This window comes from Salvelinus alpinus, chromosome 6 (genome assembly GCF_045679555.1).
Source record: "Salvelinus alpinus chromosome 6, SLU_Salpinus.1, whole genome shotgun sequence".
NCBI lineage: Eukaryota > Metazoa > Chordata > Actinopteri > Salmoniformes > Salmonidae > Salvelinus > Salvelinus alpinus.
Genome location: NC_092091.1, coordinates 10,342,994 through 10,354,417, shown reverse-complemented (window position 1 = coordinate 10,354,417; position 11,424 = coordinate 10,342,994). Strand labels below are relative to the sequence as shown.

Here is an 11,424-nt window from a genome sequence, read left to right as displayed (position 1 = left end):
GTGTGATTGTGCGTGATTGTGATTGTGATTGTGTATGTGTGTGTGTGTGTGCGTGGGTGATTGTGCGTGGGTGATTGTGCGTGGGTGATTGTGTGTGATTGTGTGTGTGTGTGATTGTGTGATTGTGCGTGATTGTGTGTGATTGTGTGTGTGTGATTGTGCGTGATTGTGATTGTGTGTGATTGTGCGTGATTGTGTGTGATTGTGTGTGTGTGATTGTGCGTGATTGTGTGTGTGTGTGTGTGTGTGTGTGTGTGCGTGATTGTTATTGTGTGTGTGTGCGTGATTGTGATTGTGTGTGTGTGTGTGTGTGTGTGTGTGTGTGATTGTGATTGTGATTGTGTGTGTGTGATTGTGCGTGATTGTGTGTGTGTGCGTGATTGTGATTGTGTGTGTGTGTGCGTGAGTGTGTGTGTGTGTGTGTGTGTGTGTGTGTGTGTGTGTGTGTGTGTGTGTGTGTGTGTGTGTGTGTGTGATTGTGTTCAGATCATCTCGCCTACGTAAACAAACTACACATCCACATCTCAGTGTCCATCATCATTTTATTCCTGTTGGACGGGGACAAAAACAAGCCGGGGTACAAGCAACGGGCTTTTCTGACAACCTGTGTTGGACCGAGTGAATCAAGAGATGTGAGCTAGAAGGGCTTTCTCAGCTGTGAACCCCAGAGCCTCCTCTCAGTTGGCTTAGCTACCAATTGTTTCAAACAGCGTGGCAGAGCTCCAACAATAGACATTTCACTCCTCACAGCTTTCTCCACTGCTTAATTCTCCACTCGCACATTTTTCCATTGTTCTTTGTCCAAACGCCAAAAAATTCTACAGCCCCCCCCCCCCCCCAGAAAACTGGCTTGTGTTCAAAGTTAATTTAATCCCCAAATAATAACACATTAAATCAAAAAATGTCCGGGCGTAGACGCCTGTAACTGTGGCAACCCCACAGTGGGGGAGCGAGCGTGGGTCTTGGCCCGTGTGTGTGTGTGTGTCAGGGGGGATGGAGGGTTCAGGGGCGTCTCCTCCTCCTACACTTCTCCCTGTCAGGTCCAGCATGGGGCTGCTCATTGATCTACACGGCACTCTATACGTACCGCACGGCAAGGAAGGTCAGCATTTGGTCGTGAAATATCACAAACCAACTAACGTGACCCACTTTAATGAAGGAAGCTGTGGATATGCAGCTGACGTGTTGACTGATGTGTAATTGCACCACTGAGGGGGAAAACATGTAGAATATATTGACTATTATAAACTTGGTGGTTCGAAACCTGAATGTTGATTGGCTGACAGCCGTGGTATACCACAGGTATGACAAAACATATTTTTACTGCTGTAATTACGTTTGGTAAGCAGTTTATAAAAGCAATAAGGCACCTCAGGGGTTTGTGGTATATGGCCAATATACACAACGGCTAAGGGATGTTCTTAAGCACGACGCAACGCAGAGTGCCTGGACACAGCCCTTAGCCGTGATATAGCCCCTCGTACCTCATTAAATAATCTCTCTTTCTGGCCCTACAGGAGCGCACAGTGTCTTTATTTGCATACGAGTACGTCGGAAGACACGGGGGGGGGGGGGGATAAATCCTAAGACGTTTTTAATCATGTAGCGAAAAACAGTCACACCAAAACACACGCGCTTCCGAATGTTCAGCTTCTAACAACAGGTATTAAATAGTCACCCTGCCTTAAACACAGCCAGATGAAGTGGTCGAGGCTCTCCTTCCATACACACTGCATCTCTCTCTGTCCTGCACTGAAGTGGATGCTGTTGAGCGTTGATGTCTACCGTCTACTGCTCCCAGTGCTTAACCTCTGTCAGGGGAGGAGGGGGCTGCTGCTGAGGTAGGGTGAGACCTGGGGGGGGGCAACACGGTGACACCTCAAACAAGGCACCGAATCACTACTGGACAGAGAGGAGGAAGAAGGGAGGGGGACATGGGAAAGGGGGGGGGGGGGGGAACCAGCTAGTCACTATCTCTCAGCTTCCCCAGTCACATCTCCTGCTCAGCAGCCGCCACAGGGTGAACTGTGAGTGTGTGTGTGTGTGTGTGTGTGTGTGTGTGTGTGTGTGTGTGTGTGTGTGTGTGTGTGTGTGTGTGTGTGTGTGTGTGTGTTGATCTGGCGGCGGGGGTCATGGTATGCGTGGGGGCACGTGGGCACGCCTGCAGACTCCTGACCCCGGCTGCTGCTGTTAAATCATGGTCATTTGAAAGCGATTTATTCATGGCTGTTAATGGACCAGGAGGCAGACAGCACCACCTCACTGAGGACCAGGAGGCAGACAGCACCACCTCACTGAGGACCAGGAGGCAGACAGCACCACCTCACTGAGGACCAGGAGGCAGACAGCACCACCTCACTGAGGACCAGGAGGCAGACAGCACCACCTCACAGAGGACCAGGAGGCAGACAGCACCACCTCACAGAGGACCAGGAGGCAGACAGCACCACCTCACAGAGGACCAGGAGGCAGACAGCACCACCTCACAGAGGACCAGGAGGCAGACAGCACCACCTCACAGAGGACGAGGACCAGGAGGCAGACAGCACCACCTCACAGAGGACCCGGAGGCAGACAGCACCACCTCACAGAGGACCAGGAGGCAGACAGCACCACCTCACTGAGGACCAGGAGGCAGACAGCACCACCTCACGGAGGACCAGGAGGCAGACAGCACCACCTCACTGAGGACCAGGAGGCAGACAGCACCACCTCACTGAGGACCAGGAGGCAGACAGCACCACCTCAGAGGACCAGGAGGCAGACAGCACCACCTCACAGAGGACCAGGAGGCAGACAGCACCACCTCACAGAGGACGAGGACCAGGAGGCAGACAGCACCACCTCACTGAGGACCAGGAGGCAGACAGCACCACCTCACTGAGGACCAGGAGGCAGACAGCACCACCTCACTGAGGACCAGGAGGCAGACAGCACCACCTCACTGAGGACCAGGAGGCAGACAGCACCACCTCACAGAGGACCAGGAGGCAGACAGCACCACCTCACAGAGGACCAGGAGGCAGACAGCACCACCTCACAGAGGACCAGGAGGCAGACAGCACCACCTCACAGAGGACCAGGAGGCAGACAGCACCACCTCACAGAGGACCAGGAGGCAGACAGCACCACCTCACAGAGGACCAGGAGGCAGACAGCACCACCTCACAGAGGACCAGGAGGCAGACAGCACCACCTCACAGAGGACCAGGAGGCAGACAGCACCACCTCACAGAGGACCAGGAGGCAGACAGCACCACCTCACTGAGGACCAGGAGGCAGACAGCACCACCTCACTGAGGACCAGGAGGCAGACAGCACCACCTCACTGAGGACCAGGAGGCAGACAGCACCACCTCACTGAGGACCAGGAGGCAGACAGCACCACTTCACTGAGGACCAGGAGGCAGACAGCACCACCTCACAGAGGACCAGGAGGCAGACAGCACCACCTCACAGAGGACCAGGAGGCAGACAGCACCACCTCACAGAGGACCAGGAGGCAGACAGCACCACCTCACAGAGGACCAGGAGGCAGACAGCACCACCTCACAGAGGACGAGGACCAGGAGGCAGACAGCACCACCTCACAGAGGACCCGGAGGCAGACAGCACCACCTCACAGAGGACCAGGAGGCAGACAGCACCACCTCACTGAGGACCAGGAGGCAGACAGCACCACCTCACTGAGGACCAGGAGGCAGACAGCACCACCTCACAGAGGACCAGGAGGCAGACAGCACCACCTCACTGAGGACCAGGAGGCAGACAGCACCACCTCACAGAGGACCAGGAGGCAGACAGCACCACCTCACAGAGGACGAGGACCAGGAGGCAGACAGCACCACCTCACTGAGGACCAGGAGGCAGACAGCACCACCTCACTGAGGACCAGGAGGCAGACAGCACCACCTCACTGAGGACCAGGAGGCAGACAGCACCACCTCACAGAGGACCAGGAGGCAGACAGCACCACCTCACAGAGGACCAGGAGGCAGACAGCACCACCTCACAGAGGACCAGGAGGCAGACAGCACCACCTCACAGAGGACCAGGAGGCAGACAGCACCACCTCACAGAGGACCAGGAGGCAGACAGCACCACCTCACAGAGGACCAGGAGGCAGACAGCACCACCTCACAGAGGACCAGGAGGCAGACAGCACCACCTCACTGAGGACCAGGAGGCAGACAGCACCACCTCACTGAGGACCAGGAGGCAGACAGCACCACCTCACTGAGGACCAGGAGGCAGACAGCACCACCTCACTGAGGACCAGGAGGCAGACAGCACCACTTCACTGAGGACCAGGAGGCAGACAGCACCACCTCACAGAGGACCAGGAGGCAGACAGCACCACCTCACAGAGGACGAGGACCAGGAGGCAGACAGCACCACCTCACAGAGGACCAGGAGGCAGACAGCACCACCTCACAGAGGACCAGGAGGCAGACAGCACCACCTCACTGAGGACCAGGAGGCAGACAGCACCACCTCACTGAGGACCAGGAGGCAGACAGCACCACCTCACTGAGGACCAGGAGGCAGACAGCACCACCTCACTGAGGACCAGGAGGCAGACAGCACCACCTCACTGAGGACCAGGAGGCAGACAGCACCACCTCACTGAGGACCAGGAGGCAGACAGCACCACCTCACTGAGGACCAGGAGGCAGACAGCACCACCTCACTGAGGACCAGGAGGCAGACAGCACCACCTCACTGAGGACCAGGAGGCAGACAGCACCGCCTCACTGAGGACGAGGAGGCAGACAGCACCGCCTCACTGAGGACCAGGAGGCAGACAGCACCACCTCACTGAGGACCAGGAGGCAGACAGCACCGCCTCACTGAGGACCAGGAGGCAGACAGCACCACCTCACTGAGGACCAGGAGGCAGACAGCACCACCTCACTGAGGACCAGGAGGCAGACAGCACCACCTCACTGAGGACCAGGAGGCAGACAGCACCACCTCACTGAGGATCTTTCCCGTCCTCTCGAAACAGAAAGGTTTATAAGTGACTGTAAACTACTTTGTGGAGACGCTGTGTTCCAACCACAGCGCTGGATCATTGAAGGCAGTCTGGTGCTGCACAGTCCTTCAGTTTAAACACATTAGCATCGCTGCGGGGGGAAAGCATGTCCGAGCAGGCGGGCTAGCTGTGCCTGCGCCGAGGACCACAGATCTGAAGGTTTTTGTGAAATGAGATGTTTTTAAATCTGTAATGGCTAACTGCTGAAAATGAGGAGGCGGCGTTTTCCTTTCTCCATTACTGAGCGAGGGAGAAGGGCAGACGAGCAGGCTATAGAGGGTCGCCCGACTCACTGTGAGAACACACAAAGCAGACAAGACCCTCGGCCCCTGGAATGCTGATGAGCTATCTCCCCTTGTAGGAGGGGGTTTAACTCACAGAATAACTGCCAAATGCACCTCTTTGAAGAATCTCTCTTCTGCATTAATGAATGAATTATTTATCCAAAGAGAGGCTTTACAATTCATACCAGTTGTACTTATGGCAGCGGATAAAAGAAAACGAAACATCTTGCTTTTCCTCCTCATGACATTTTATCGGGGGGCCCTACATAAAAGGCCCCAGGATGTGTGGGTGAGCACACTGAAATCACACAACAACAACAACAATGAAGAAATCACAGGCGACACATTTCCTTTTTCCCACAAAAAGAGAAAATATATAGGTTTTTGTCACACAAAAAATGGCCCATAATAATAAATAACCCAGTGCTTTTACCTAAAGACGCTTTACAATAGACAACCACAAGGAAACCAAAATCAACAAATGATTGAGTAGGAGAGCCGCCTCCCTCAAACAGAGACTATACCAACATAATATCCCCGTATTCCCTCAGCCCACAGAACAACTCTTACCGTCCTCGGTCTCCTGCCAGACGATGCCCTCCAGGTTGACGCTGGTCCCGGGCTCGCAGGGCCCCAGGCACTCGGGCTCCGTGGCCAAGGCCATGTCTGTGGTGTTGGACGCCACTGAGCGCGTGCGCACCATGATCTGCTCACAGGGTGAGGCGATGCTGTCATTGCTGTTGCCCACCGGCGCCATGAGATGGAGGGGTGGAGTGGCGGGCGTGGAGACCGGAGACTCCATCTGGGAGAAAAGAGATAACATGATAAACAAAAGCTGACATAGACCACACATAAGGAGGCCGTTCCTACGTTACGATAGGCACAACAAAATGTGAAGGGTGGCAAGTATTGATAAGAATAGAGCTCTGATACAGTGATAGTCACAGCATTCTTTACTTGTTGGCAGCAGTGGCAGGACATGTCCCCTGCTCTGTGAATGTTGAACATGACTTGTTGTTGGCAGCAGTGGCAGGACATGTCCCCTGCTCTGTGAATGTTGAACATGACTTGTTGTTGGCAGCAGTGGCAGGACATGTCCCCTGCTCTGTGAATGTTGAACATGACTTGTTGTTGGCAGCAGTGGCAGGACATGTCCCTGCTCTGTGAATGTTGAACATGACTTGTTGTTGGCAGCAGTGGCAGGACATGTCCCCTGCTCTGTGAATGTTGAACATGACTTGTTGTTGGCAGCAGTGGCAGGACATGTCCCCTGCTCTGTGAATGTTGAACATGACTTGTTGTTGGCAGCAGTGGCAGGACATGTCCCCTGCTCTGTGAATGTTGAACATTACTTGTTGTTGGCAGCAGTGGCAGGACATGTCCCCTACTCTGTGAATGTTGAACATGACTTGTTGTTGGCAGCAGTGGCAGGACATGTCCCCTGCTCTGTGAATGTTGAACATGACTTGTTGTTGGCAGCAGTGGCAGGACATGTACCCTGCTCTGTGAATGTTGAACATGACTTGTTGTTGGCAGCAGTGGCAGGACATGTCCCCTGCTCTGTGAATGTTGAACATGACTTGTTGTTGGCAGCAGTGGCAGGACATGTCCCCTGCTCTGTGAATGTTGAACATGACTTGTTGTTGGCAGCAGTGGCAGGACATGTCCCCTGCTCTGTGAATGTTGAACATGACTTGTTGTTGGCAGCAGTGGCAGGACATGTCCCCTGCTCTGTGAATGTTGAACATGACTTGTTGTTGGCAGCAGTGGCAGGACATGTCCCCTGCTCTGTGAATGTTAAACATTACTTGTTGTTGGCAGCAGTGGCAGGACATGTCCCCTGCTCTGTGAATGTTGAACATGACTTGTTGTTGGCAGCAGTGGCAGGACATGTCCCCTGCTCTGTGAATGTTAAACATTACTTGTTGTTGGCAGCAGTGGCAGGACATGTCCCCTGCTCTGTGAATGTTGAACATGACTTGTTGTTGGCAGCAGTGGCAGGACATGTCCCCTGCTCTGTGAATGTTGAACATGACTTGTTGTTGGCAGCAGTGGCAGGACATGTCCCCTGCTCTGTGAATGTTGAACATGACTTGTTGTTGGCAGCAGTGGCAGGACATGTCCCCTGCTCTGTGAATGTTAAACATTACTTGTTGTTGGCAGCAGTGGCAGGACATGTCCCCTGCTCTGTGAATGTTGAACATGACTTGTTGTTGGCAGCAGTGGCAGGACATGTCCCCTGCTCTGTGAATGTTGAACATGACTTGTTGTTGGCAGCAGTGGCAGGACATGTCCCCTGCTCTGTGAATGTTGAACATGACTTGTTGTTGGCAGCAGTGGCAGGACATGTCCCCTGCTCTGTGAATGTTGAACATTACTTGTTGTTGGCAGCAGTGGCAGGGCATGTCCCCTGCTCTGTGAATGTTGAACATGACTTGTTGTTGGCAGCAGTGGCAGGACATGTCCCCTGCTCTGTGAATGTTGAACATTAGTGTCCTAGAGAGTGAAACCCTTCTCTTCAGTATACCTGTTTAACTACAGCATACTGTTCTGGCCTGAGCTCTCAGCCTCTCATAAACACACTGAACCCCCCCCCCCCCCCCCCCCCGGGAGGCCCAGGAGTTGATTTGATAAATGTACCCCACTATTAGGGCAAGCCGAATCAGCCACAGAGCAACCTCATGTAAACGACTGGCTTTAAGGGAGGTCTGACTCGTTCTCCTACAGTGTGAGCTAGTCAGCCATATTCCCGGAAGCTGCGGTGGTAGCAGTAGCTTATTTAACCTCGATGGTGGAGATCATTAACGCCCTCCATGATTATTACTCATGGCTGAGAACTCTTAAGTGCACCAAATCATTCAAAACACAAGCTACGGCTGTAATGAAGCACCTTGTCCGTAACCATTATTGCAAGTTCTTGCTCGGGGTTGAGCCAATTTGACAATCTAATTAGTGGTGTTTATTGACTCGACACACATGAAAGTGCAGCGTTTAAAAAAAAAAAAGAGATCTATTTTACCGCAAAATAAAACCAAGCATAGCAGGAGAACAGCAGAAGGAGAGCAGTTCTGGGCCCATGTTCCAAACAGAACCATTTCCAAACAGAAAACAGAAAACACTGCAGCAGATCAATCCACACATTGTGAGAAAAAGCAACAATGGAAATAGTTGATATAAAAATACTTGAGGTCTTGCTATTTATTTATTCATTCCGTGAGGTAAGAGGAAACATGTAAACTATTGGGGTCAGGATATGGCAACTTCTAGCCTACAACTACACTCAACATATACTTGCTATTTCAACAACAGTGTGGATGGAACTTTAAGGAGAATTGTATAAGATTTTACATTTTTTTTTAAATTGAACCTTTATTTAAGTAGGCAAGTCAGTTAAGAACACATTCTTATTTACAATGACGGCCTACCGGGGCAGAACGACATATTTTTACCTTGTCAGCTCGGGGATTCGATCTAACCACTAGGCAACCTGCCACCCCAATTGCTTGGTGTTGGCTGACAATACAGAGGGGGAGTTGCATGAAGTGGTGTCTGGTGAGTGGAAGAGACTCACCAATCCACTTCAGTCAACCTGGTTTAAAATGTCCTTTGGGAAAAGCCTGTGTGTGTTAGGGAGAAAAAGGTGAATATATGATTGTATTGCGTGGAGAAACCAGGCGAAGGTCACGCTGTGAGGGATTCCAGACGCACTTAAGCTGGCTAGCCGAAGAGAAGCTGATGGGGCCGCTGAAACACAGGGCTAATCAACGAGGAAGTGTCAAGTCCAGACCAAATCAGCAGATGGCCTCCCTCACCTCTGCAGAGAGGGGACTGGCCTTTAGTTCCTACCACTTTCCCAGCCCCTGAGTAAACACATCATCTGCCCTGGAGCTAGTAGAATACTGTGCTGAAAACTAGCAACCGACCGGGGCTGTCAGTCAACCAGACCCCTAGTAAACACATCATCTGCCCTGGAGCTAGTAGAATACTGTGCTGAAAACTAGCAACCGACCGGGGCTGTCAGTCAACCAGACCCCTAGTAAACACAAATCACATTTTATTCGTCACAAACACATGGTTAGCAGATGTTAATGCGAGTGCAGCGAAATGCTTGTGCTTCTAGTTCCGACCTTGCAGTAACATCTAACTAGTAATCTAACAATTTCACAACTACCTCATACACACAAGTGAAAAGGAATGAATAAGAATATGTACATATAAATATATGGATGAGCGATGGCCGAACAGCATAGGCAAGATGCAGTAGATGGTATAAAATACAGTATATAATATGATGAGTTATGTAGGGTATGTAAACATTTATTAAAGTGGCATTATTTAAAGTGCACTGTATAAAGTGACTAGTGATCCATTTATTAAAGTGGCATTATTTAAAGTGCACTGTATAAAGTGACTAGTGATCCATTTATTAAAGTGGCATTATTTAAAGTGCACTGTATAAAGCGACTAGTGATCCATTTATTAAAGTGGCATTATTTAAAGTGCACTGTATAAAGTGACTAGTGATCCATTTATTAAAGTGTCCAGTGATTGGGTCTCCATGTAGGCAGCAGCCTCTCTGAGTTAGTGGTGGCTGTTTAACAGTCTGATGGCCTTGAGATTGAAGCTGTTTTTCAGTCTTTGATGCACCTGTACTGACCTCGCCTTCTGGATGGTAGCGGGGTGACAGCCCGACAGGATGCTCTCGATTGTGCATCTGTAAAAGTTTGTCAGGGTTTTGGGTCACAGGCCAAATTTCATTTCTTCAGCCTCCTAAGGTTAAAGAGGCGCTGCTGCGCCTTCTTCACCACGCTGTCTGTGTGAGTTGACCATTTCAGTTTGTCTGTGATGTGTACGCCCAGGAACTTAAAACTTTCCACCTTCTCCACTACTGTCCCGTCGATGTGGATAGGGGGGGTGCTCCCTCTGTTGTTTCCCAAAGTCCACAATCATCTCCTTTGTTTTGTTGATGTTGAGTGTGAGGTTATTTTCCTGACACCACACTCCCAGAGCCCTCACCTCCTCCCTGTAGGCCGTCTCGTCATTGTTGGTAATCAAGCCCACTACTGTTGTGTCGTCTACAAACTTGATGATTGAGTTGGAGGCGTGCATGGCCACGTAGTCATGGGTGAACAGGGAGTACAGGAGAGGGCTGAGAACACACCCTTGTGGGGCCCCAGTGTTGAGGGTCAGCGAAGTGGAGATGTTGTTTCTTACCTTCACCACCTGGGGGGCGGCCCGTCAGAAAGTCCTGGACCCAGTTGCACAGGGCGGGGTTGAGACCCAGGGCCTCCAGCTTGATGATGAGCTTGGAGGGTACTTTGGTGTTGAATGCTGAGCTGTAGTCGATGAACAGCATTCGTACATAGGTACTCCTCTTGTCCACACACAGCTGTATGTATAAATGGAAACAGAGACACTGCTCCACAGCCAGTAGCTGCAACACTCCTTTCTCAAGAACGCACGCCCTTATCGTAGACAAACCCTTGTGACGGCATTGCTTCCGTTGTCAACTTTTCAGAGCACACCTGTTACTTAGGTGTGGTTTAGTGCTGTTGGAGGTTGACTTGTATGTTCGGATTGTGGTGTGTAGGCTAAAGTGTGTTGTCATGACGTCAGGCCTTGTTTACAGAACCATAGACGTGCTTTAAGTATGAAAGTACTGATGAGCTCGACCCTACATCGTACTCTCATTAGGGGACTCCCGAGTGGCGCAGCGGTCTAAGGCGTCACTACACCCTGGTTCGATTCCAGGCTGTATCACAAACGGCAGTGATTGGGAGTCCAATAGGGCGGAGCACAATTTGTCCAGCGCCGTGTGGGTTTGGCCGGGGTAGGCCGTCGTTGTAAATAAGAATTTGTTTTTAACTGACTTGCCTAGTCAAATAAAGAAAAATTATAATTGGATAAACAAACCCCCATGACGTCATTGCTTACTGACTGACTAGCCTAACTCATTTTAGTAAAAACCTACCCGTCTTGCTGCGCACGGTAAAAAAAAAAAAAAAACAATTGAGAAGGGAAACACTAACTCCAACACAATTTGAAGAGTCTTTAAACATTTAAATGAAAGGAGCTTTGTAAATACAATCCATTATCTGAATGACA

The 11,424-nt window shown here is 51.1% G+C and overlaps 1 protein-coding gene across 3 annotated transcripts in view; it reads right to left on the bottom strand.

Moving 5' to 3' along the window:
• The window catches only part of LOC139578102 (zinc finger protein 609-like), a 190,466-nt gene that overhangs the window by 46,213 nt on the left and 132,829 nt on the right, over positions 1–11,424 (bottom strand). For all 3 annotated transcript variants that reach the window (XM_071405309.1, XM_071405310.1, XM_071405311.1), the window contains one exon: positions 5,890–6,121. In XM_071405309.1, coding sequence (XP_071261410.1) covers positions 5,890–6,121 — 232 coding nt within the window. The remainder of the gene's footprint in view (positions 1–5,889; positions 6,122–11,424) is intronic.